General features: G+C 49.2%; 1 protein-coding gene across 1 annotated transcript in view; it reads left to right on the top strand.

Annotated features, from left to right (window-relative positions):
* Gtf3c1 (general transcription factor IIIC subunit 1) overlaps window positions 1-26,921 on the top strand; it is a 67,897-nt gene that overhangs the window by 16,576 nt on the left and 24,400 nt on the right. Inside the window, exons 7-19 of the mRNA XM_006980369.3 lie at window positions 9,703-9,864; window positions 12,266-12,381; window positions 13,606-13,912; window positions 14,569-14,783; window positions 17,490-17,626; window positions 18,801-18,954; window positions 20,860-20,963; window positions 21,710-21,894; window positions 22,054-22,323; window positions 22,530-22,675; window positions 23,480-23,577; window positions 23,933-24,029; window positions 24,134-24,311. Of these exons, the coding sequence (XP_006980431.1) occupies window positions 9,703-9,864; window positions 12,266-12,381; window positions 13,606-13,912; window positions 14,569-14,783; window positions 17,490-17,626; window positions 18,801-18,954; window positions 20,860-20,963; window positions 21,710-21,894; window positions 22,054-22,323; window positions 22,530-22,675; window positions 23,480-23,577; window positions 23,933-24,029; window positions 24,134-24,311 (2,169 nt within the window). The remainder of the gene's footprint in view (window positions 1-9,702; window positions 9,865-12,265; window positions 12,382-13,605; window positions 13,913-14,568; window positions 14,784-17,489; window positions 17,627-18,800; window positions 18,955-20,859; window positions 20,964-21,709; window positions 21,895-22,053; window positions 22,324-22,529; window positions 22,676-23,479; window positions 23,578-23,932; window positions 24,030-24,133; window positions 24,312-26,921) is intronic.

The following is a 26,921-nucleotide window of genomic DNA, read 5'->3' as shown; positions in this document are numbered from 1 at the left end:
ACAAGGTGGGTCTTAGCATCAGCATCTTACATGTAAGAATGCTCAAAGGTGCTAAGTGGGGTTGGGAGATGACTCAGTAGGTAAAGTGTTTGCCGAACAAACATAAGAATCTGAGTTCATGGGAGCTGCTGGAAAGATGGCTCAGCGGTTAAGAGCACTGGCTCCTCTTCCAGAGGACTTGGGTTCAATTCCCAGCACCCACATGGCAGCTCACAGCTATCTGTAACTCCAGTTCCAGGGAATCGGACACCCCTCACACAGACATACATGTAAGCAAAACACCAATGCACATAAAAATAAATAATCATAAAAAAAAAAATCTGAGTTCAGGTCCTCCAGAACCCAGGTAAAAGCTGAGTTTGCTGTAATCCAAGTATGAGGGGTGTGAGGTGAAGATAAGTGGATCCATGAGGCTTGCTGACTGGCTAGCCTAACTGGAGAGCTCTAGGTTCAGTGAGAGACACAGTTTCAAAGAATTAAGGTAGAGAACAACCGACTTAGACCCGATACAGACTTCTGACCTCTATGCACGCATACCCACACATAAATTGACACCTCCCCCACGTACACAAAAGTTAAGCAGTCAATATTTGACAGTGGTAGACTGTAAAGAAGCTTAAGCTAGAGGCTGGAGAGATGGCTCAGTGGTTAGGAGCACTGGCTGCTCTTTCAGAGGACCCGGGTTCAATTCCCAGCACCCCAACTGGGGCTTTCACCATGTACGTACGTAACTTCAGATCAGGGGAATCTGATGGCTTCTGGCCTCTGAGAGCACCCATACTATGCACACATACACGTGTATGCAAAAGAGTCATGCACATAAAAGTTCATAAAAAGAAACTTTCACAAGCACAAGTAGGCAGGGGTTCTCAGCAACACTTGGTGCTCAAAACTGCTGGAGATGTAGTAATAAGCAGAGCAGACTGGGAAAGCCAAATACCCATGATGGATGGCAGCTAGGAGCTGACACCTCTGAACTGGAAATCAAAGATTCCAGGTGCCTTTGAAAGGACAGCATGGATGGGGCTGAGACTGGGCGGGCTGACAGTCTACGTGAGGAGCATCACACCTCACTTCCCTCTGTGTCTCATATGTCAGGAGCCTGGAGGACTTCTAGATGCATGGGCATGAGAACAGGCCTGGGACAAGGTGGAGTGCTGGCAATGGAGAATGTAGTTAACAAGAGATGTGATTCCTAACAGTTGCTAGTTCGTCTCATTTGGTAACATTCTTCCATAGTTTTCTAGACTTGCACCACTTCCACAGTGACATGCTGCAGGTGAGAACTAGGGAAAGAATGTGGGTCGGGAATGCTTATCTCTGCTGGTTTAGGCAGGCTTCAGGGTCTCCAGCCATAGCCTCTGAAAACAGCAGAGGGACTGGAGATAGGACATGGGGCTTGTATGTGCTAGGTTAGCCCTGTACCACTGAGCTGCGCTCCAGCCCTCCAGTACCGATTCTAAAAGGGAACATGAGCTCTTAGGACTATCCAGCCTCTAGAACACTGACAGACAGACTTAGAACCTAGGCCCAGGACTAGAGGCTTCTGTTCTGAAGAAAGTGACCAGTTCAAGAGCAAAGTCCTCTGCGTACTGAATGCTGGAGTTTTCTAGCTAAGGAAAACAGCTCGTCACGTTTCCAACACATCTGACAGCTCACCCTTCACTGGAGTCCAGATGATCTAGCTTTTCCCTTCCCTCCTCCTTCGGAAACTCTGGTCTCCAGGCAGCATCCTAAAGCAAGCACATTGTTGAGGGAAACGAAGCCTAATAGAATTCAGGGAAACAGAAACCTTGAAAAGTACAATAAAATTTAATCCTCAGAAAGAAACAGGTGCTGTGTTCATGGAAGCAGAACAAGGAGCTGTGAAGATGGGGGAATGGAAGGGAAGGGTTGTTGGCAGCTAAGTGCAATGAGAGAGTGTAAGAGAAAGGTGCCGAGAAAGATCTTAAAGAAAACAGAATGCCGAGTTGAAACTAAAAGCGGGGCAGGAGGGGCCAAGAGTCCCATGTCTCCTGAAAGTGGGTACTGCTGTGCTGCTGGTACCCACTCTCCTCCTAGTAGACCCCACCTCTTAACTGTTCCATCACTCTGTAGCAGCACAGATTGCCAGCCAGGCCCTTAACAATGGGCCTTTGAGGACATTTTTCCAAACCATAGCACGGAGAACAGAAGGACACAGAGACATGCAGAGGATTGGGCTGTGGGAAAGTCAAAAATGGAACCTTTTGAGATCTGAAGGAACTGTCATGTTTCTAGCATAGTGAACATAAACACTGTAAGACTTCTCCAGGAAACCCTACATTTCCCAGTGGACTAAAGCAAGGACAGCATTGGATCAGAGCTGTCAGAATTCTGTAGGAAGGGGCTAGCAGTATGGATCTGTGGGTAGAAGCACTTACCTTGCATCCCTGATGTATTACTTACTTTTCTGCCACTGTGATAAATAAAACACCATGATCAAGGCAACTTATAGAAGGAAGAGTTTATTTGGCTTATGGTTCCAGAGGGTTAGAGTCTGGGATGGCCAGGAGGATGGCAGCAATAGCAGGTACAGTGGCAGGAATAGGGAGCTGAGTGCTCACAGCTCAACCACAAGCATGAAGCAGAGGGCATGCTCTCTCTCTCAAAGCCTACCCCCAAGGACATACTTCTCCAGCAAGGCTGCATGGCTGAAACCTTCCTTCCAACAGCACTCCCAGCTGGGAACCAGTACTCAAATGGCTGAGACTGTGGGGGACATTTCTCATTAAAACCACTACACCTGATAATCTGAGGTTGATCCCAAAACTCTGATTAAAAAAAACCAGGTGTGGTGGCTGGCATCTGTAATCCTAGGCCCAACACTCCCACAGTAAAATGGAAGGCAGACAGAATTGGCTTGAAGCTCACACAGGGCAGCCCAGCACAAAGTGCAGCCTCAGAAATAACCACAGACTTTGCCTCAAAAACAAGGAAGAACTGACCTCCAAAAGCTTGTCCTCTGACCTCCACCACATGGACTCCATTGCACACCATGCCTGCACCCCTCCCCCCCACACACACTAAATGGCTTTCTAATATTCCGAAGGAATTGGCCATTTAGCCTAGAGTCCTTTCTTTAGTTTTGCCATGAGTGAGGACTGAGGAGGGGACTAGTTCCACACGTCCACATTCTACATGTCCTGGGAACTAGAAAGTAACAGTAAACCAAGATGCAGGAAACATGGGGACTAGGAAGCCAGGACTCGTGAAGGGGAGCCCTGATGAGATCTGGCAAGTGTAGGCCAGGTGGACAGAGGTACGTTTCAGCATTCTGGGATGTTGGAAGAAGAATGTTAAATAATTTGATGTTTTCTTCAGTGAAGAACCATGAAGGAAGACTTTGTGTTGCCATGCAGGCCACTGTGGCAAGAGCTTTCTTCCAGGCAGAGGTTCCGGCAAATTCAAAGTAACCACTTGACACTAACAGCTATCCAAATGGGCTTTTGTTTTTCAAGACAGGGCTGTCCTGGAACTGGCTCTGTAGACCAGGCTGGCCTAGAATTCACAGTGCCTCTGCCTCCCAGTGCTAGGATTAAAGGCACGTGTTAACATACCTGGCCAAATGTGCTTTTGAAGTCAGGCAGTCATGCTTATCATTTTCCCTTGACTTCTCTGTCCCAGCTTCCCTCAGCTGGATTACAAGAGTAATAGCACCTACCTCTAAGGTGCCACGGTGCTCACAGGGATTGCTGGGCTCTGAGTAGGGCCACAGCTTCGTGGCAGGTAGGATAGATCTAGGGGAGTTTTTTTGTTTGAGACTGTTTTACTCTTGCCCCTGGTGGTCTAGAACTCATCCAGATCTTCTACTGCTTCCTGTTTGTGGTGTGTATCATCAAGCCTGGCTAGAGGTATGTTTTGTTTAGCCTGCAGCATTTGTTTTCATTGAGTTGGTTTCTGGAATTTAAAACATGGATTTTTTTTTTTTTTTTTTTTTTTTAAACCTGGGAAGTCTGACTTCAGCTTATGTGCAAAGGGAAAGCAAATAGTAGTACATTTCCTTCATAGTGATTGACAGGCAAATGGGCCCACCTCCCTACTCACCAGTGATACCTGCCTGCTGCTACATAGCACAATCAATCTGTATGTATGGTCTGTCATCACCTTCAGATGTGTCTGTCTACAGGGTATCACCTTAAGCCTGTCCTGGGAGGACAGGACTTCCCAGAGTGGTCAGTGTGACTCAGAATACAGTTAATGATAAGAGTTGACACCCAGGCTGATCAGTCAGGACATTTAGACTGTGTCATGTGCACACCAAGCCCATCTTGATTGCTAGAGGTTGTTCTTAGCCATGGTACCTATGTGGTCTCTCATCTCTGCTGCTTGGGTTTGTTTGCAACCTGGGCTCACAGCCAGCCTTTCCCTCTGTCTCATGGCCCTGGTTCATTTGCTTGTCTGAGTGACCTTGTGCTGGGTCCTGAGTTCTGTGAGGAGCTGGCCACACCCTTTGCATGCTTTGTGTTCCTAGTGCCTGGGTAAATCAGCTTGGAGCCAGTGAGTGCTTGGTACATGTTTGAAGATTTAATTTAATCAAGCACCACTTCCGCTGCTTTTCTTGTGCAGGAAACCAGAGCTGAATACAGTTTTCAGGGGTTTATGCCTGGAGCTTTATCAAGTTCTGTTAAAAAATTCACATAAAATCTTTCTTCCAAAGCATTATGGAATAGAGAGGTTTAAGTAATAAATAAAGATGACGTATTACTTCATGTAAATGTATAGGCATGTCTGGGTATATATGAATTGTTTTTAAACCCCTTAAACAGTTTGGATTTAGGCATATTTTATACTCACACTTTGCCATATCTATTTGGCAAAAGCAAAATAAACTTTGTAACGAAAGCAGCTGCCCAGAACTGCTCTGATTTACAAAATTATTTTCCTCAAGTATTTAAAACACCATGTGTTTATTAAATTGTGCTGAGAAAATGAAGGAAAAAGAGAGAAGTGAATTTGGCAATCCCTTCCAACAGGATCACAGTTGGAAGCACTTGGCAGAACACCTCTGCATGATCTGGGATGATGACTAAGGTAGTCAGCTCACTTCCACTTCTGACAGGGATTGGGATTGAGTCCTCCTCCTGATCTGATGTCCTTGTGACTCTTAAGAAATAAACAGTTCCGCAGACACTAACCTCAATATGCATCCCCACTCCTGGGTTTCAATACTTAAAGTGGAGAATCTAAAAGTTGAACTGAGAAAGCAATTCTGTTTGCAGTAACTTGGAACAAATTTAACAAAATATGTGCAGATCAGTTACTGTGAAAACTACAAAACACTGCTGAAATTTAAGGTCTATGTAAACAGAAATGGATCAAGCCAGCTAACATCGTAAGACTCCCCTGATTGATCTGATTCAGCACAGTCCATGTCTGATTCCGGACTTGTGGGCGTTGAGGGTCTGATTCTGAAATCTCTATCTAAGTGCAAGGAACCCAGAAAGCTGAACTCATTTTACTTTCAAACCCTGCTGCACAGCAACAGAACTCAGACAGTGGCAGACGTGGCACAGAGGGCATGCAGGTCAGTGAGTTGGTCAGCAGCACCCAGAAGCCCCTGTGTGGTGGCTCAGTTGGTTCTCGGTAAGACAGGTGAAGAAAGAGCGGCCGCCACGGTGGCCTTTCATGTGACTCCACCTGTAGGAAAGTCCAGTGGGACAATCTGGAAGTGAACTGTGAATGCTTTGAAGACAGCTCGGGTATAGGAGTGGAGATGATTAAAACTTTTCTAAAGTTGGCTAGTATTTAATACATGGGCTGTGACTTGTACCCACTGAAGGGGTAGATTATACAATATATGAATTAAATCTCATTCAAGCTGTTAAATTTGAAATAAGTAAAACCTAAATCAAGAAATATAACACGGGCCGGGCGGTGGTGGCGCACACCTTTAATCCCAGCACTCGGGAGGCAGAGGCAGGCGGATCTCTGTGAGTTCAAGGCCAGCCTGGGCTACCAAGTGAGTTCTAGGAAAGGCGCAAAGCTACTCAGAGAAACCCTGTCTCGAAAAACCAAAAAAAAAAAAAAGAAATATAACACGGTACAGCAAAGTAAATCATGACCATTAAGAAAGGGGATATTAACAAAATTATAGTGGGATTAAAGTATACAACCTAGGAGAGAAATGAACCATATAAAGAAATAAAAAAATGCAATAAAATAAATATTCAGGCCTAAAGAATCAAAGCCAAGAAGAATAAGAAAAGAATAAAGACCAGAAAAACAGGATAAAAAGTAAGCATAAACATGAAAACAAAGAGTCAGAGCTGTCACATGTTTTAAAAGCTAGAACTCTAGTGATGTATTTCGAAGATGATGAAAACGGTTTAAAAGGAAGCAGTTTTATTTAAATAAAAGTGATTAAAGGACACCAGCTATAAGAATTAAAAGTAACACTGTCAATAATTAATGTACATAAAAGAAGCAGGGACATTTTAATATGGCAGAAGCTATTAAAGGGAAAACTTGGGTGAGGGCTGACCTTTACCAGGGTGTAAACACCTAGACTTGAGTCACTTGCATAGGGGCTAGGGCAGTGCCTCTTGGAGCGGCCCTTGTCCCTTCTCCAGAGGTGGCAGCTATGTAGGGCTCAGCGGGAATGCGGGGGCTGGTGTCAACAGTGATGGTGGCAAACAGCACTTTCTGCACCATTGGCTGGCCCTGTGTGGAAGGAGGGCTTTGCCTGTGTCCCTTCCTAGGGTACAGCCAGCTGATTGCTTGGGATGGAGATTGAGCCTGGACACTTCATGGTCGCATAGCTGCCTATATCAGATGGCCAGCCTGGTAACAGGGCAGGTAGAGGCTGTGAACATGGCTGGAACATGCCTCAACTGAATCATGTTAGCTTCCTGAGCAGTGCCAGGCTCCAGGCCCTCAGGGGCTTCCTGGTGATGTTTTCAGCACCGCAGCTCCAGCAGCCTTTCCCACACTCCTCTATACTTTAGGACCGAGGGGACCTAATTGTGCCCGGTGCTAACTCAGACCAAATATTTGGGGAGGTGATATTTGCACTGGGTATTTGATGGTGACTCTGAAATTCTAACCTAACAACAGTGATAGTTTCTAAACCTTTGTTAAGCTCCCGTGTGTGTTGTTACTAGTACTCTTGTTTCCTTGGGCAGTAAGAAGAGCCTGTCCTTGGGCTTGTCCTGGCCTTTTAAAAGAGGAAACCAGACAAGACAGTACTACTATTGTCTCATTTGGGGATCAGCCTTGCAGGGGAAGGAGTATCCAGATAATATGCTAGGCACTGTTCTGAGTTACTTTTTCTCTAATATTCCTAATCTCTTTATTCTTTTTCTTCGTTGCCAAGAAAATGGGGAGCGTGGCTTATTGCTCAGGTCATCAGGAGGGGTGGTGCTGGTGCAGGGATTTGAGCAGAGAATGAGTGGACAGAGTCCGCAATGATTGGTCTCTCAGTCCCTTATGCCATCACTGTTAAGAGGCTGAGCAGGGTTCGTGAGGAAAGGGAAGTGTGTGAGCCTGGGCCTGTGCTGAAGAGAGGTGCCAGGGCCCCAGCGTCTGTAGATCCTACTCCCTGCTGGCCTCCCATCAAGCCACTGGCCACATTCGCCACAGCCCCAAACAGCTTGCTTACAAAATAAACACAACGTCACTTGCCTGGCATACAGACATCCCTCTGCAGCCTGCCTTGCTGTTGAGTGCAGTCTTCATTTCTTCCCCTTCTTTACCTCACTGCCTCAATGCCTGTCCTCCATGGCCAGATCAGACCACCCCATTCATCCTTCATTGTCCCATGCAGTGGGTAGACATCTGTTCCGCCCTACCTCCTAACTCATCTCCAAGCCTCCCCCACAAAGTGCTCAGTCCATTTAAGATGCATTTAGAATTAGCTCTGCTTGAGGGCTGAGAAACTCGAGGCTCAGAGAGAAAAGGGGCTTCCCTGTGGTAGGCAGAACCAGATTGTCAGCCTGGGCTGTGTCACGGCAAGCCCAGTGTCCTCCAGCTGCCTTGCCCAGACTCATTGTGTCTCTTTTTACAGTGGAGGAAACCTGTCTGGTGTGTGTCTGTTCAGGACACAGCACAGAAGAAATGTTTGTGGAATCTGATTGAAATTAAGGTCCCAGCAATCCAGCTGGGTGTGCTGTTGGGCCCTCAGCAGCTGTGCCCTTCAAGGGTGATAGTAAGGAGAGAAGCAGCAGTGAGTGTCTCCTGAGCGGGCATCGGTTAGGAAGACTGTTTTTCTTTGAGAAAAAGCCTTGCTACTGCAGCCCAGAATGGCCGTGGACTTCCATCTTCCCACAGCCTCCTATCTTCTGTCACTGTAGGCATGTTTTACCACTTGGACAGGAAATCTGAGGCTCAAGCTCAAATCATCAGGCCTGCATACAAGCACCTCTGTCCACTGATCCATCTGGCTCCCCCGATGCTATTCTTTTCTCGGTTTTACAGCTGAGGAAACTGTGGCACAGAGAGAACATATCACTTAGTCAAAGAGTAGAGCTGGCAGAGGAGGCTTCCTACCTATCAGGGTGTTGTTCCCCACCACCCTCCGGCTTCCGGATTTGGGTCAGGCCTCTTTGCAGTCACCGAAGGCTGTCACCTCCTCCAGTTGTGCTAGGGCTTACTGATAAATTTCCCAGAGTTCATTCACTAGGGTGGGTGTCACTCTGAACTCACATGGCATTTGCCCTGCTCACCCTTGACTCTTTCCTTTTACTTGAAGAAATCTGACAGAGTAGCTTGCTCCTGTCATTGGCAAGGCAGTGGGAGCTTGGGCTGGTGACCCAACCCTTCCATGCTTCAGTTCCCGTATGCATAAGGGATCAGTGAGTTGGCACATGTCTGTACCAGGCATCTTCATTGTTTACCTTCTTTGTTGTCCTTTTCATTGGGCATAAATGTGGGGTTTTCCCTGATATGCTAGGTTGCAGTAGGCTATCTGAATTTAGATGCAAATTTCCCTCAGAGCCCAGAGCATGGCTTATGTTGCAGCTGGGCCCCACCTTGTCTATACTTATCACTGGGGCTAGCATCATAAAGGGTGCTAGCTCAGACCCGTTTGTCCTGTTTGCCTTGGCCTCTTTTTGAGTTATTTTTGTAAGCTAAGTTCCCACCCTCAGAGTTCCAGAAGGGCCTCTTGTTGAATTTAAAGAAAAATTGTTCTTCATTTCTTCAGATCCCAAATGTGGGTCCCGGAATATTGTTTGAAGGGATAGGCCATGTCCTCCAGGGAGGCTGTCAGTGTGCCTCTCTGCTCCTTTTACACATATTTCTTCTGCTCTAAAGTTAACAAGACACAATAGTCTTGTCCCTAAGGGTAGCGGGTATTTTTGTTTGTTTGTTTTTTTCTAAATTTATATTCATTTTGTTTATATTAATTTTCACTTTAATCATGTGTATGTGTGGACATGTGCCACAAGTGTGTAGATTCCCTGGAGACTAGAAGATCATTGGATGCCCTGCAGCTGGAGCTAGATCCAGGCAGTTAAGCGCTTTTGATGTCAGAAACCGAGCCCAGGTCCTCTGTAAGAGCAAGTGTTCTTAACCACCAAGCCATCTCTCCAGCCCCAAGATTAGTAGTTTTAGACTTTGCAAACACACCACATAGGGAAGAAACGTGCTGTGATACCAGGTCATCTGTGACCTTTCAGGATGTCATCTACTGCTCTCCCATGAGGCCCTGTGCCTGCTGTCTGCTAATGTGTGCCCTCTTCCTAGGGACTGATGTCATGGTTCGGTGCCTTAAGCTACTGAAGGAGTTCAAGCGGAAGATGGAGGACGACCATGACGATGATGACGATGAGGAGGTCATCTCTAAGGGTGTGCCTCCTGTGGACATCGTTTTTGAGCGAGACATGCTCACACAGACCTACGAGCTCAGTGAGTCCTGTTCACACACTTGCCTTTGTGTGAGCACTGGAGTAGGAAATGTGCTCCCCAGGTGGGAAATGGGGCTCCAGTACATAAAGCCTAGGAGGCTGCAGGCTTCTCTCCAAGCTTCGGCTTTGGATCAGGTTCAGGGTGGAGCCTTGCTGCTTCCTTGATAAATGACTTTAACTAGGCCTTTGAGCCTTGTTTCCCCTGTCTGTGAAATGGGGTGTGTTTGGACAACAGAGTTCTCTAGAGATGCACCAATAGACTGAGGGTAACCGTGTCTATGAGGGTTTATCAGGGGATTGTTTCATGTGACGTGGACATTGAGGCCTACCATAGCTGGCACAAGTGGAAGACCCAGGGGAACCACTAGAGAACCCATGGATTTTCATGATCCAGAGCCAGAGGAGGGGCTGCTCCTGACCCAGGGAGGTAGGAAGTGGAGAGAGAAGTGAGTCGTCATTGCCTCTGCCTTCTGTTCTGGTTTGTTTTGGTTTGTTCTCACGGGGCGCCTAGTTGATGATATGATGTCACCCATATTTGGGCATATCTTCCCCCATGTCACCCTTTAACTATTCATAGGCTGCTTTCCTCCAGAAATAAATACCCTCATGGACCCATTCCAAGAATAGTGTTTGACCATTAAATCTACTTAAAGTTAATCATCACGTTGAGATAAAACCCATGTGAGCACATTCTCAGGTAAAAGGTGGAGGAGTAAATGACCTACAACAGTGCCCCCCACAGAAACACTCAGGAAGCTTAGCTAGCGGTTCTTAGTCTGTTTTCTTATACTATAACAAAGCACCCAAGAGCAGGCAGTTTTTAAAGACAAGAATCTTTATTGTAGCTCTAGGGGCTGATGAGTTCAGGTTAGGCGCTGGTATTTGCTGTTCCTGGTGGTGGCCTGTGCTGCTGCAGAAGTTAGAAAAGCAGAGGGTTAGCAGACCTGTGGAGGGCACCACATGCTGCTTCTAGACCAGCCCAATGGAGAACAAGAACTGTCTGCAAAGTGGAGGCCTCTACCCTGGTGCTGCTCCAGGGAGGAAGTGACAGAACTCAACCTCTGTGCTGTTCTGTTATGCAGGTTCTGGAGCCACGATTGCCTTCTGAAGTGGTTCCATCTTAGCCTCCACCAGCAGGTCATGCTGGCTGATCTCCCAGGCTTTCTGAAGGCTAGTTGATTGACAGTTCTCAGGTGGCCCAGATTGCTTCCTCATGACGCTGACTATAGACCTCTTGTCCCCACTGTTGAGTAGAGGGGACCGTCTCAGCCATCTCCTCTCATTCTGGTCATCTTTGTGTGTGGCTGATGTAGAAAGCCTGCATCCTGATTGATTTTTGCCTGGCAGCCTCAAGTGTGTGGACACATTAAAAAGAAAGGGCAGTGTTTTCCGGACAAAGAGCTTTGCCATCATCTGCCTCCAGTTCATGTAGCAGCCTCCAACCAAGTTCCTCCCTGCAGTGTTCAGTCCAGAGCATTTAGAAAGGGAGGGCCTGTGAAAGGCGGGTCCATGCCGATGCTGAGTAGCGGGCATGAGCTGCAGGGCAGAAACGGCAGACTGTACGGTGCCAAAAACGGGCAGCAACTTCTCCTGGTTCTCTGTGGAGCTGCTGCCATCATTTGTTCCCCCCCTTCCTGCTGGCCTGGCTGTGAGAAAAGGAACAGTTGTTGGTCTCCACAGGAGCATAGAAAATGCACATTCAGAGAGAAAGTTTTCGGGACCTAGACATAGGCACACATGTACCTGGGAGCCAAGACAAGATGATCACCTGTTCAAGGGTAGCAAAAAAAAAGTTATTTTGATGCTTTTTTTTGGGGGGGGGGTTCGAAACAGGGTTTTCCTGTGTAATTTTGGTGCCTGTCCTGGATTACTTTTAAGCCGCAGCAGGAAATTAGCTTTCCCTTACAAATGAACTTACTCAGATAAATGAAACTGACCCTTTCAAAAAGCATCAAAAAAGAAAAAAAAAATTGACCAGGCGACAGCGGCACACGCCTTTAATCCCAGCACTCAGGAGGCAGGTGGATCTCTGTGAGTTCGAGGTCAGCCTGGTCCACAGAGTGAGATCCAGAGCAGGAACCAAAACTACACAGAGAAACCCTGTCTTGTGGGGGGCGGAGGGGGGAGTGATGGAGGTAAGTTTGAGACCTTAATAGGTCCTCCTCCATTTGAATATAGCCACTGTTCCCTTCAGTGTTTCAGCATGGAGAACCCGAGAGCAGACACAACATGAGCTGCTGGTGTTCTCGGGGTCACGGAGTGCTGTTCAGCCTGCAGCGGTGGATCCCTCCTTGGAGGAGAGGAGGAAGTGCTTTCTGTGTCTGGCTTAGCGAGGGAGCAGGGAAGTGGCTGGGAACAGCTGCCCTGTGCAGCGGTGGGGTTCAATATGGTGTTGTTCACAGTTGAGCGCAGAGGCACGAAAGGAATTTCCCAGGCTGAGATCCGAGTTGCTATGAACGTGGGAAAGCTGGAAGCGAGAATGCTGTGTCGGCTCCTTCAGAGGTTCAAGGTTGTCAAGGTAACATCCTGTCATCCTACAGTGCCTCATCTCAGTGCCAGTGAGATTATACATCAGAGAAGCAGGTGCCTAACTGTCCGTGAGGTAGTACCTAGATGGGGCTAACATGCTAGGCCTTCCCCTCGCGGAGCATTGTCTGGTTCTGCTTCTTCAAATGGAAGCGCTGGAGTGACATTCCTGCAGCTGCCCTTGCAGCTCACTCCTGGGTGAGGACAGTCGGCTGGAGCTGGCTAGTGTCTAATGAGCTGCCGGGCCTCTCCGGTGGGACGTGCGGCACCTGGAAACATCACAGCAGCTGACTGTAGGCCTGGTGTCCCCTTTTGTAATTCACAGCTGTGTCGGCTCCTGAGGCTGGTGTTAGTTAGCTCCCTGTAACTGGAGTGAAGTAGCTGAGGCAGTTCATTATACAGAGGAGGGTTGTTAGGCCTGTTCTAGAGATCTAATCCAAAATCAAGTGGTTCTCACTGCTTTGGACCTCTAATGAGACAGCAGGAGCCTCATCACAGGAACGTGTTGGTAGAGTAAACTCATCTCCTGAGTCAGACGGAAGACAAAATGGTCAGGTGGGAGGTGGGGGGAGGCACACTCCTTTGGGAGCACTCTCCTGTGACCAGGGACTTCCTGTTAGACTCCCACCTCCTCAAGGGTCTGCCACTTCCCAATAGTACCACCCTGGGAACTAAACTTCGGCTCACAGGTTTTAGAGGATACTTATCCAGACCCTCTGGTGGGCTACTGTGGACATTTTGCCATAGACAGGGTTTTATTAGTTAAGCTAAGTATAACTGGGGCCTTGGCATCATCCCTTGCATGTGAAGGGATGCATAGAAGATCTTTACTTTTCTCCCACTACAGGCCGTGGGACAAGCCCTTTCCCATTTTAGAAGGCAAGATGATCATGGATTAGCCATAAACCAAACCACAGGTCTCCAAGGCTGTGGCTGTTTGCAGCGTATGGGCCCCTGGGTTCTGTGTAACCAGCACAAGCTGATTCCTGATTGTTTATGAGCCAGGTCTAGTGTCAGGCACGGAGGGTGCATGGTAAGAACAAATCAAGGCCCTGTCTCCAAGGGGCTTCTAGCTTCAGAGAACAGACACAGTCCAGATCATGTGTAGGCCTAACATGGCAGGTCCTGACAGGAAGGCATTATGAGACAGGAACCACTGGCACACCTATAGGCATCAACACCCCCTGGAATGCGCTAACACATGTGATTACCCTAGGGATTCATGGAAGATGAAGGCCGGCAGCGGACCACCAAGTACATTTCCTGCGTGTTTGCGGAGGAGAGTGACCTGAGCCGCCAATATGCACGCGAAAAGGCCCGAGGAGAGCTGCTGACCACTGTGAGCCTAGCCTCAGTGCAGGATGAGTCCCTCATGCCCGAGGGTGAAGAGGCCTTCCTCTCTGACTCAGAAAGTGAGGAGGAGAGCAGCTGCAGTGGCAAGCGGAAGGGCCGAGGGTCCCGGGGCCAGTCAAGAGCCTCAGGGAATGCTGGCTCTCAGCCTCATCACTCCACTCCAGCCAAGGGTGAGGACTGCTTGATGAGTATGGGCCAGCAGGGCCAAGCGTCAGGAAGCAGTTGTTCAGCTTAGCCATCCTGGAGATCCCCTAAGTGCTATCCTGCTTTGGGGCCCAGAAGCGTCCTTTTCACACCATTACTGTAGGTGTGGAGAGGACAGTCATGTTATGTGCCCCGCCCTGGTTACTTGTAGTCTCCTTGAGTAACACCTTTCTTACAGCATGTTTTACTATTAAAGAGGCAGAGTTCCGTGAGCTTCATTCCTCCCCTCAGTCCATTCAAGAACCACTCAGGGTTTAGTTTATAGAACCTACTATGGAGGCAGGGATGTTCTGTCTAATGTTCTCCCAGTTGAGTTTTTACAACCTAGTGAATTGTTTTCTCGTTTGAGACTGGACTTCACTGCAACCCACTTTGAACGCCTCCTTCCTGCCTCAGCCTCCTGAGTGCTGGGATTGCAAGTGTACATTACCTTGGATGGCTTAATCCTGTTTTAAAACATGTATGGAAGGTGGGCAGGTGATAGACTTGTGAATTTCATGTTCAGCTTTGTATCCCTAGATACAAAGCCTGAGGAAGTCCCCCGGACTAGCCTGCCCTGGCTGTCAAGCAGAGAAGCCTTTTCTTGTTTTCTCCTGACCAGCTGTGCCCACTCTCATTACAGGTGGGTGGAAAGTCCTAAACCTGCACCCACTGAAGAAGCCGAAGGCTGCCTCCCATGGCGGCGCTGAGGGAAGAGCCCGCCGAAGCTCGGCTGGTAGGGAAGGCCTGAACACCAGCAGCTCCTCTGAGCTCAACACATCCTTTGACCCTAACAACATGGAGAGTCACAGTGGAGACATCGCTGTGATTGAGGAGGTCCGCCTCGATAACCCCAAGGTCAGTAGTGGCCATAGGGACTTAGGGCAGGTGGACTCCAGTCTTCTGGTGCTGGGCTTGAATCCCAGGGACAGGAACAGGCGATAGCAATAAGAATGTCACCTGCTAGGCACAGGCTGTGGGCCAAGTGGTGACTAGCTCCACAGGGAGTGACAGAGTGTCATTTGCTGCCTCTGCCCCATGCTGGGCCCAGAACTCCCATCACCTCTGACAAGGTGGTCTTTTCACTTGAGTTCAGAGGGGAGAGTTGGTGTGGTTGATTTACATAGTCAGTATTGCCTCTTAGAAGACAGTTGGTAGTGCTTGGACCTTTTAGATTATCACACGTCAGAAGAGATGTGTTGATGGCCTTGAGTAGGTGGAGGGCAGCATGCTTTGTTGTTGTTATTTTGAGGTAGGACCTCACTGTTGCCCAGCTGTCCTCCAGCTCCTAAGCTTAAGCAGTACTCCTGCCTCAGCCTCCTGGTACTTGAGACTACAGACGGGTGCCACTGTGTTTAGTTAAATTGCATTTAAATTTTTCTTTATATTTTGGGGCTGGAGGTAGAGCCCAGGGCTTTTTGCATGCTAGGCAAGTGTTGTGCCACTGAGCCATGCCCTTAGCTTCAAGACATCCTTGAAGCAATGTCATGTAACTTAGAATGGCCACAACCAAAGTTGAGAGCCTGCTTTCAACGCAAGGCCAGTATCACTTGGTATAAAATGGAAAGAAAAAAAAAATTGTACCAGTACCTTCTGGCTAGATGTCACCTGTCCAAGTACCATTGACACCACAGAGTCAAACCCATACTTTTCCATAAGTGTATTACAGGCTGGGCGGTGGTGGCAAATGCCGTTAATCCCAGCACTTGGAAGGCAGAGGCAGGTGGATCTCTGAGTTCGAGGACAGCCAAGGCTGTTACACAAAGAAACCTTGTCTCGAAAAACCAAAAATAAAAAAACAAAGGACAGTTGTTACAGGAAACCCCTGCTTATTACATGATTCAGTTACTTTTCACCATGCCATGTCCCTTGTCGCCTGAAGATGCCTCAGATTCTGCCATTGCTTTGGAAACAGAGTAGAGGATCTGGTTCCTGGTGTGGACCGGATCTGTGGCCAGTTGGCTCTTGCTGCTGTTATTCAGACTTGACAGCCCAAGAGGAGAAATGTGGAGTCTGGTCTGTGAGGATGAAAGGCAATGTCATGGGGTGGAAAACTGGGCTGCCGAGAGGAGGACAGGATGGGGACCTTGTCAGCTTCCGTTCTCCTGTGCTGGAATAGCAGCAGCCTGTGCCTTGAGCACAGCCCTAGTGCAGAATTGACAGGCACTGGGTGATGGTAGTCTAGACTCTGTCCACACTCTACTGTTGCCAGATGCCTGCTGAGACCTTCTTTTTAGGTCCTCTAATCCTGATACAGCAGGCCTTCCTCCCAGGCCAGAGTTCTGTGTTCTCTCCTACCACTGCTTTTTCTGATAAAAACCCACTTCATTCTATATCCATGGCTCTCTGGAGGTTTTTGGCAGAGCCCAGCTCTGCTTCTCCAGCCTCCAGTTACTCGGGATGGTTTCTTCTAGAATGTTGCTCTGAAACATGACAGACAATAGGCTGCCACTCTTAGGACTTTTCAGAAATCCTCGAGACTTCCCTCCCTAAATATGAGAGAACCCTGCCTGGCCTGGAGCGCCTGTGGTAGGCAAGGGAGCCATCTAGGCTCAGCTGTTCTCATACTGTCACCCCAGCATCAACTTGTAGCTTCCTGGGATGTATTCCCATTCCCCAAAAGTACTGCTCCAAGCCATAGCCCTCCAGCCAAACATGCCTGTGGCTACCGCATGATGTCAACAGGTATTCTTTTTCCATTCCGGATTCATAGTCAGGCCTTACCGCATGTGCTGTAAAGACCCCACTGCATGTTAAGCTCCTAGAAGATAGGAAGACTTGAAGAATGGAAGTGAGGTGCCGTGAGGGGTGGAGAAATGGTTCATTGTTAAGAGTACTGGCTGCTCTTGGCAGAGAACTTAGATTTGAATCTTAGTACTCCTGTGGCAGCTTCCAGCCGTCTGTGGCTCCAGTCGCAGGGGATCTAATGTCCTCTTCTGACCTCCTTTGGTACTGCGTACATGTGGTGCACAGACATACAGGAATGCAAACACTCAGACATAAAATAAAAATTGATAAGATCTTTTAAAAAATTGAAAGTTATGGGTGAAAAGATGAGTCAGCAGTTAAAAGTCCTTGCTGTTCTTCCAAAAGTCCTGGGTTCATTTCACAGCACCTATAGTGGGCAGCTTACAACTGCCTGCAATTCTAGCTCCAGAGGATTCTACCCCTTCTTCTGGCCTCCGTGGGCATTGTACATATGCAGCCGACACACGCATACACTTAATAAATAAACCTTAAAGAGAAAAAAGAAAGAATGAAGCGGGCCCTTGGTCAGGGTGAGGGGAGAAGCACAGACTCCTGTCCCCCTTCCTTTTCACTTCCCATCCTGGTTGTAGAGTCAGAAGCCTTGTCCCAGCGCGCATGCACTTGCACATTCCTTCTGTGTGCCTCTCCAGCCCTGCTTTCCTCTTGGGGGGCACTAGAGCAGTAATGAGGGTGCAGGCCTGGTGGACTCTCCTTGAGTAACAGGACTTGACTTCCTTGAAAGGGGAGTGTGCCCCTCAGGAATGGTGTCTGTCTGGTCCTACTCTTCTGACCCCTGCTCTTGGGTTTCTGACGTAGGAAAGTGGTGGCTCCCAGAAAGCCGGACGGCATGGCCCAGGCCAGGACAAGCCTCACAAAACATACCGGCTGCTGAAGCGCAGGAATCTGATCATAGAAGCTGTCACCAACCTCCGACTGATTGAGAGCCTGTTCACGTGAGTGTGCTGGTGTCTGTCTGTGACTACCCCTCTAACCAGCCACAGAAGGGACTGAAAGGCCTTGGAGCTGCTGCCTGGTTCCCATGTGCATTTTATGGTGTCCCGTTGTGGTCAGTAGGATGTAGATTTGGTACCTGTCATTGGGAAAGGTAGATCTTGTGAATTAAAATGCTAGATGTCACAGAGCCCGTGCTGACTTTTCTCCTTACCGGTAGCTCTGACAGGTTTGTGAGGGAGTAACTTGAGTGAGGATTTATTTGGGTTCCTGGGTTCTCCATGGTCTCCCGGCTCCATGTGTGTAGTGACAAGACTGTAGCCAGAGAGCTTCTTCACCTCATGACAGCCAAGAGGCAGAGAGAGGGCAAGGTCTGTCTCCAGTGGCCAGACCTCACCTTCCAGAACCTCCCAGGATCACCATCTTCTGGGTCCCAGCCTTTGAACCCATGAGTTATAGGCAACATGGCTGAGTCAAACCCTGACACTGGGGAATTGTTAGAGGGAAGGGAAACGAAGACACCTCCGGCAGTGGTGCGGAAGAGGCACAGGAGGAAGAGGAGCTAAGCTGCTGGTCTGCTCTGTGCAGCTCTTGAGGCTACCACTCTGGGGCAGCACCTTCAGGGCTCTGAGACCAGTGGGGGAACCATTGGGCTGAAGGGCCTCACCCTGCAGTCACAGATGTGGGTTCTTCACTCTGTCTCAGGCTGACTGTGAGGGCAGAGGCCACCTTAGATACATCTTCACCTTGGTCCCTTCTGTGCCCTGAGGAGTTTGTCTGGGTGTCCTGATGTCCACATTGGCCTTCCTCTTCTGTGGTTAATGATCTAGAAATGTCACAGTGAATCAGAAGATGGAAGAGTGAAGAAGAGTTCAGACCAAGGAACAGGAAGCATGCAGACCTGGGGAAGACAGGTCTCCTTCCTAGCACTGTTTCCCCCCCCTTGTTCCTGTTTATTGTCAGATCACGTGATTTCTAGTGCTGTAGAGCTGCTGTGGGTAGTGGCCTGTCTTCCGCTAATTTGTTTACTCAAGAAAGATGGTATTTCGTGTTCCAAGAGGCCCCCATATGTAGGTGTGAAGAGCTCCTGCAGAGTTTCCCTGTGCCAGACAGACCTGTTGTGGTTCCTCTATGCCTCTGTGTTGAAGTGGGAATGTGTTCTTCTCTGATTTCCAGGATTCAGAAGATGATCATGGACCAGGAAAAGCAAGAGGGTGTCTCCACCAAGTGCTGTAAGAAGTCCATTATCCGCTTGGTTCGGAACCTGTCTGAGGAGGGTCTCTTGAGATTGTATCGGACTACGGTCATTCAGGATGGCATCAAGAAGAAGGTAATCTCTTGGGCCTCTCCGGATGCCCACAGAGCCAGCCTCGTGCTGTGGGAAACATTCTGGCCCAGTGTCCCTTGTCATTGTGGCATCTGGATTGATCCTTTGCTGTTAGTGATTGGGACATCACATTACACCTCTTAATCTGGAGGGCAAGGCTCTTACCAACTTCCTGTGGCTGCTGGGAGCAACCACCTGAGCACTAGAGGAGTGCATTGGCCCAGCCTGGAGAGCCTGTTAAGCAGGACAGTGTTAGCAATGCAAGAACTTTCTCCACAAAGACATTGGAAGGGAGGTGGCCAGTCTGTGGGGCCAGTCTATTCTGTAGTACTGTGATGGGAGCTGTTGCCATAGTAACTGTAGCTCAGCAGCTTTGCACACATTTTACAGCATCAATTTTTCAGGGTCAGAGTAATTGGGATGGCACAGCTGGACATGAGGCTGAAAGCAATGGGGCTGTCTTCACAGCCCCTTAATTCCTGACTGGATTTTCCATCTCGGCTGTAAAGGAGCCCTGCTTTGATACTTTGTTTCCCTCGTAAGTGGGCAAGGTCATTTCTGCTTTCACGTGTCTTATTTTATTGAGCTATAGAAAGCAGTACCAAAAAATGACTTAAGAAATAGTTTGCTGTTGCATATCGACGGGACTCGTGGGCTTTTATATCTGCTGAAGTCACTTCAAAATAAAGCCATCAAGTCCCCTTGACCTAGCTCCTTCCTCCACAACTGCCTGTTATGAATCCACTTGAGAAGTGGCAGACAGTCATGTGGCAGCCTGTCTCACTGAAGGACATATTGAGGCCCCATCAGCAGGGACATCCATGACTTCAGCAGGTTTTCCAGAAGCTACTCTGTTGGACTTCCTGGGTGTTGCTGTTGAGGGCAACAAACCCTCCCCTAGTTGGGGCCTGAGGAGACTATCTGGCCTCAGGATTGACTTCTCTAGTGCTAGTCTAGAGGGCTAGTGACAGTCAAAGCCTGGGGGAGGGATGAGGATGTCAGGTCGGTATTTAGGGTCACACAGTCACAGAAGTGGAAATGGAGTCTTCAGCTGAGGCTGTTGAAGAATTAGCTGCTGGCCTGGGACAACGGGGCCAGTAGGAGCCGCCATCTCTCAGTACTTGTCATTTCTCTGAGAGGTTGCCTAACTGGCTCCCATTTGGGTCTCACAAAGAAGTCAGTAGTATAGGTGGATGCAGTGTAGAGGTGGGCGTGGGGTTTTCTTTTTACCAGCAAGTATGTTGAGCTGGGACGTGGGGTGGGGCTGCTGCCTGTCCCAGCCCCACACAGCTGCTGCCCTTCACTCTGCACTGACAGCACAGGCTTCTCCTGGGGTACCCAGTCCATCATGTCTCATCATTCATGGCCTGTCTTGCTCCCTGACCTGTGCCACTTCTGCCAGTACTGAAGTTAATGTCCTGACTCCGTACACACCTGCTACTCACTTCCGGGATTTTAGCCCTGTAGCTTAAGAAACAGTAACCACTGTAACCATTCTGCCTGGATTCCCAGGGAGAGGTAATCACAAAGCAGCCCTACATCCTCTGCCAGTCATTCAGAGGTGCACTGCCAGGGTCCTAGCAACACACAGCCAAGAGACTGCTCTTCTGCCACGCTCGCCTCTCCTGATTAATGTGCAGTCCGGAATCTCAGTGGAGCAGGTGTGGGGAGCTGCTCCAGCTATCAGAAGAGCTGGTGAGCTGTGACAGCCTGGACAGGGAAGCTGCAGGACCAATGACTTAGGGTCCAAGACTTGGTGGCATGGTCCCCAAAGGAGGTCTGACTCCTGCGGGTGAAACAGCAAACTGTCTTTTGCCTCTCTGAATTGTGAGTGTGTTGGAAATCCTGCTATGGAACCTCAGTTCAAACCTGCCCTACCCTCTGGGATACCCCAAACTCTCCCTACAGGTGGATCTGGTCGTGCACCCATCCATGGACCAGAATGACCCTCTTGTGAGAAGTGCCATTGAGCAGGTTCGCTTCCGGATCTCCAACTCAAGCACAGCAAACAGGCAAGTGGAAGAACTCACAGTTAAACTGCCCAGGTCTGTGTTATAGCCTGCAGCCAGCAGAGCAGCATCCCAAAGGCTTTGTGTGCACCTGCATGAGATCCTGGGTTTGCTGGCCAGAGGCATCCAGTTCTGAACTTTAAGTATTCTTCACTCTAATTTATCATTTTCCTTTTCTTTGGATGGTGCTGGAGACGGGACCAAGGCCTTGCATATGCTAGGCCAACACTTTCCCACGGACCCACACCACCTGCCCTAATGCTTGTCCATCCGGGAAGTGTAGCCAATCGGAGCACCTCCCATTGCTGCTTCTGTGTAGGAAGCGCAGTCTCATCATGGCCTAAGTCACTGCACTTGCTTTCCTGAGGTCTCGCTCACCTTACCCTAAGTAGCTGAATGCACACCAGTGAGGGAGCAAGTTTTTAGGTGGCTAGGTTCCTGGTGGGCAGAGGGCCACCCTGGAGGTAGAATCTCAGTGGTTGGTCACAGTTTCTGACCATTTGCCGCGAGCTTTTTTGATGTTCCTGGTTGCTGGCATCTGTGTAGTGTCAGGAGACTAGCACACTGGGCTCCTTTCCCTTCTTGCTGGTGAGTACCTCTGAGGGCCCCCATTATTACCTCCATGTTTTAGACACTGTTCACTTGTGCCATCTGCCTGGACCCGTGATCAGTTGAGTCTGAAACCCCAGGCCTGGGAGATAGGTCTTGTCTTTGCTTCCAACATATAACCCTGCACGTTTGGCCTGCAGGGTTAAAGTTCCACAGACTCCAGCACCCCAAGAGGAGGCAGAAGAGGAAAGCCGTGAGCCAGAGGTCCCGAGTGGATCAGCAGACTCTGAACCGAACACATCTTTAAAGTCAGAAAGCGGACGGGTGAAAAAGACGGATGAAAAAATGGGCATAACCCCGCTCAAAAATTATAAACCTGTCATAGGTAAAGAGCAGCTTCACAGTCACAGCTTTGGTCTGCACAGTGGTAGATAAGTCACCTCCCTGCACCTAGACCCTGTGTAGCCCATGGTAGCTGTAGGATGAACTGGACCAGACACAGTCTGGGGTTGCTCAAGCACTGCCCGCACCTTTCTCCCTATAGTTCCTGGACTGGGGCGCTCCATAGGGTTTCTTCCCAAGATGCCCCGCCTTCGGGTGATGCACCTGTTCCTGTGGTACCTGGTCTACGGGCATCCTGCTGGCCACACCGGGGAGCAGCCCACTTACCACAGTGAAAGGAAAGCAGGGAAGCAGGAGCCCAGCAGGCCAGGGGCCCAGCCCGCCTCGGGAGATGACTGGGGCACCTCGGAAGCCAAAGACAGCACAGAAAGCGGCTCCTGGGAGGCAGAAATGGAGCTCTCCACAGAGATAGGTGAGAGCCACCGGCCTGCACCTGGGGGTGGAGGTCGGGGTGTAAGGGGAGACAGAAATAAGTGAGAGCCACAGGCCTGCACCTGGGGGTCTAAGGGGAGACAGAAATAAGTGAGAGCCACAGGCCTGCACTAGGAGAAGGCAGAGAGAGACAGCTTTCTCCTGAACATGCCGTCTGCTTGGAGATGACTCTTGACTTTTTCCTAGTATATGTGGATGAAATCTCGTGGATGCGCTACGTCCCTCCCATCCCAATCCACAGGGACTTTGGCTTTGGCTGGGCTCTCGTCAGTGACATTCTTCTCTGCCTGCCCCTCTCCATCTTTGTTCAAGTTGTTCAAGTGAGCTACAAGGTACCTGTGACTGGGCCATGTCATATGTGGGGCTAGCGGGACTGGAAGCCCATACTCACGTGACCCAGTTTGCCCAAGTGATGGATGAGGAGAAGGATGAGTGGATAATGGGTTGGCAGCAAGATGGTCAGTCAAAGGAAACCATTTTAAATATTTGTTATTCTGCATAGATTAGATTAGAAGTGAGGGAATCAGCTGGGTGGGTGGGTAGTTATATGTACTTGAGGATGCTTATCATTGGCTAGGTCAGAAGATAAATGAGTGTGCTGTAACAGCAAACACTTTAGAAGCTTGGTCCAGAAGGAGCGAGTAGAAACTCAAACCTTATCCCTCAGAGTCATTCACTGCTCATGTTTTTGGTATATTTTCTTCTAGGGGTGTGTGTGTGTGTGTGTGTGTACTAAATTGCGATTATACTCATATGTCCTCTCCACTGACACAATTTAAGTAATGTTTTCTACTTGGGGCATTGAGGTTCCAGTTCTTGCTTTGGCAGATGAAATGTTGATGCAGTTATGGTGGGTGTGTGAGTGGACACCTCCAGAAACTTCCCCTTAGGCAAAATCACTGGGCTCGGGATCAGCAGTCATCCTTCCCTGCTGAGAGCGCTCCTCTTGCCTCCTGGAAGGGTTTTAGCAGCTGTGTGCCTCCTTGCAGGCCCAGCATGTATTGTTGCCCTCTGCTGTGTGCTGGGTCAGCTGGGAGGGGAGATACAGAGACCCAAGCTGGAGATGGGGAGGTCATAGTGTTAAGTGCTTTCTCGGGAGCCTTGTGGCTGAACTGAACCTGCAGATGCCTCTGTAGGTGGACAACCTGGAGGATTTTCTAAATGACCCTCTGAAGAAGCACACACTGATCCGCTTCCTCCCCAGGCACATCCGACAGCAGCTCCTGTATAAGAGGTGAGAATAAATCCCAGAAGGTGGGGTCTCATGTTCACTCAATCCTGGGAAGAGAAAAGGCTTGGTCTGCAGGCTCCACAGCCTCAAGATTCTCGGTAGTTGATTCACCAAAGACGTGAGCTGGTACATTTATTACTTGATTTTAATAAGTAAAAGTTACTGCTAAAGAGCTGCAGCTACTGGAGTGTTTGGGTCTGTCCCCTTGTTGTGTTTACTTTCCAAATTAAGCCCCAAGGTGACTGTGGACCTCAGGGTCCTGGGGGACTGACTGGGTAGAAGAGCAGCAGCTCACCCCTTCTTCTGGCCTCGGAGCTCTGTGCAGTGTGTGGTGGGGACCAGGTGCCCTCTCTTCTAGGCGGTACGTTTTCTCGGTGGTGGAGAACCTACAGCGGCTGTGCTACATGGGGCTGCTGCAGTTTGGACCCACAGAGAAGTTCCAGGATAAAGACCAGGTAGTGCCTTCCAGCCCAGTGAGGCGGGCCTGATTGTCAACCCACCCCAGGCGTCATGGTGCTGATGCTTGTGTGCCTCATCTCCTGACGGGCCTCTCCTGCAGGTCTTCGTTTTCCTGAAGAAGAACGCAGTCATTGTCGACACCACCATCTGTGATCCACATTACAACCTGGCCCACAGCAGCCGACCTTTCGAGAGACGTCTCTATGTCTTGGACTCTATGCAGGATGTGGAAAGCTACTGGTTTGACCTGCAGTGTATCTGCCTCAACACCCCACTAGGTATCCTGGCTTGCTGGGCCCCTTGCTGCTTTTCCCTTTGGTGTGATCATGGATGCGGAGCCATGAAGAGAAGAGAGCCTGGGGGCCATGGAGTCCATCGTCATTCAGACCACTCCTTAAGTCAGAGTGTCCCTGGGGCTCCTTGAAATGGGAAGCCCCTGCCCCATCCAAGCCCAAGCATTTGATCTGCGCAAGAGCTGCACGAGTTGGTATTTATGCAGCATCATCCAGGTCATCAGTTCCCTGTCCTCAGGCCACTTGTGTTCTAGGGAGGAGGAGCTCAAGAGAGACCCAGAGTGTGATAAGAGCTGTCGGGACACACAGGGCTCAGAGTCACCTAAGGAGACCACTGCTGAGCTGAGCACTGTATCCTGAGGCCACCGAGGCTGGAGAAGACACAGGCAGGGGAAGTGGCTTGTGCCTTGAGTGTGTCAGGGAGGCAGTGGAGGGAGCATGGCAGCTGAGAGTGGAAGAGGGTTGGGAGCAGACTGGTGGGCTCTGTAGGAAGTGCAGGGTCAGTTGAGAGCAGAAAGAAACCATGGAATGCTTACACACATTGTGTTTGGAAACACCCCACTGCCCTTTGGAGGATGGACTGAGAGTTAGGAGTAGAAGAAGGAGATCAGAAAGGGAGTCCTGTGTGCTGATGACCAAGTGGGAAACTTGTGTGGGTCGACTGTGCTGGGCTCAGCAGTCTCATCCCTGAATGTCTGTCTTCTATGCTGGTCATGGCTGTCGAAGTGTCATCTCCCAGAAAGCCTGGTCAGCATTTTGTCCCCATCCTGTTTCCTCCCACGATCTCTTTAGCACATCTCCAGAGTATTGTAAAGTGCCATTCTGAAGTGGATATCCTGTCAGTGTACCTGGGCAAGAACAGCCCCGGGCTTGGCTGGGGGGGAGGGGGTGCTCCTACTACAAAGCCCCACAGTCACCATCAGAGCTTTCTCTCCACATGAGAGAGACGCTGCTGGTGGAGTTACCGAATGCCCACACTGTAGTGTGCCCTCGCTCTCGGAAGCTTTAAGGCGTCCAGGCAGATCTTACTGCAGTCTGTTTCAGTGATGCTTTGGGATTCAGAAGTGAGGGAGCTCTTCCTGGGTTCTAAAGCACTCTAATTCCCTTGTAGCTTATGCCTGTATACAATTTTATGAACCAGTATGTCATTTGCATCAGCTTCTCGGGCCAGATAGTTGCACTTTTTGTCCCTCTTAGGTGAGCAGAGATGTCACACAGGCTTATTGCAGTCATTAATGAGACATCCATTGTCCCTTTCCTCAGCAAACATTTGAGGAGCTTCTGCCCCAAATAATGTGGAGAAGCACTGTGTCATAGGACGCAGTTGGGCTGTGAAGTAGGGGTGTCTGAAATCCAGCGTGCGCATAGGTCACCTGGATGGCAGGTTAGAGTGCTGCTTCCTAGGCCCCGTCCAGGGAGGGCATTTGGTTTGTTGTTTGTTTTTAAATTTTATTTAGTAATTTTTAGTATACTTTTATTTTTTGAGATTATAATTACATCTTTTCCCCCTTTCCTCCATCCTCTCTCTTGTACCCCACCTCTTATTCTTTCTCAAATTCATGACTACTTTTTCTTTAATTGTTGTTTAGTACATGCTTGTGTGGGTGTATGTGTGTGTGCACGTGTGTATTCATTCCTGAGTATATAAATATAATGGGCTCGGTTATATGTTACTGTCACGCGTGTGTTCTCAGGCTGATCATTCGTATTGGATAACCAAGTTGGGGTGCTCTCCTTGAGGAAGACGCTTTCTCTTCCTCTCAGCACTCCTTAGTTGCCTGTTGTTCTTTGCTTAGGGTGGAGGCCTCCTAAGCTTTCCTCCCCCTCCACGTTAGTGTGGGTATTGGTGCCATCCTTGTTCAGGTCTTTTATAGGCAGTCATGTTGGTGAGGCTTCATCTCCCAGCCAACTCCTGTTCTCCTGGCTCTTAGTCTTTCTATCCCCTCTTCGACAGTGATCCCTGAGCCTCAGTGTAGGAGTTGTGCTGTCAGTGGGTCTGATTGGGGTTGGTTGTAGTTTGCAATAATGTTCTCTGTTTGTTTAAAAGAGATTCTCCTTGATGAGAAATGAGAACTGTACTCATATGTGGTTATATATGGAGAGGTAGAGTGTAGTTAGGGATTCTGTCAGTAAGGAGTGCTTGTAGGTTCTCCTCCAGGGTCTATGACTTCTAGCCCTGGGTAGTTAGCTAGGTTCCCAGTACCAGGCATGGTTTCCCTCTTGCTGAGCAGGTCGTAAGTCCAGTTAGAGAGCTGTTGGTTCCTGCAAAGGCATGTGTGCCACTGCTGCACCCTTAGGGAGGGTTATCGTGCCAGCTGGTCATTGATGGGCTTCCTAGGCATCAGAGCTGGACGTCTGTGTGAGGCCTCTTGGTACCATGGAAGCTAGTTCTCAGGGGGCAGGCTTTCAGATCAAATCTAGCTCAGGACCTCTAGGTCCTGTGTCCAAAGTACATGGTGTCTTCAGCCATAGGGGCTTACCTTCCACCTCTGAGAGGTAACCAAGGGCAACATCAGTAGCTTCAAATGTTTTAGTAGTTTCTTGGACAACACTGGCCAACACCTCAAAAGAGGGCTTCTCATACCTGGTGTTGGG

The sequence above is a fragment of the Peromyscus maniculatus genome, chromosome 1 (genome assembly GCF_049852395.1).
Source record: "Peromyscus maniculatus bairdii isolate BWxNUB_F1_BW_parent chromosome 1, HU_Pman_BW_mat_3.1, whole genome shotgun sequence".
Classification (NCBI taxonomy): Eukaryota; Metazoa; Chordata; class Mammalia; order Rodentia; family Cricetidae; genus Peromyscus; species Peromyscus maniculatus.
This window is presented reverse-complemented; position numbering and strand designations above follow the sequence as displayed.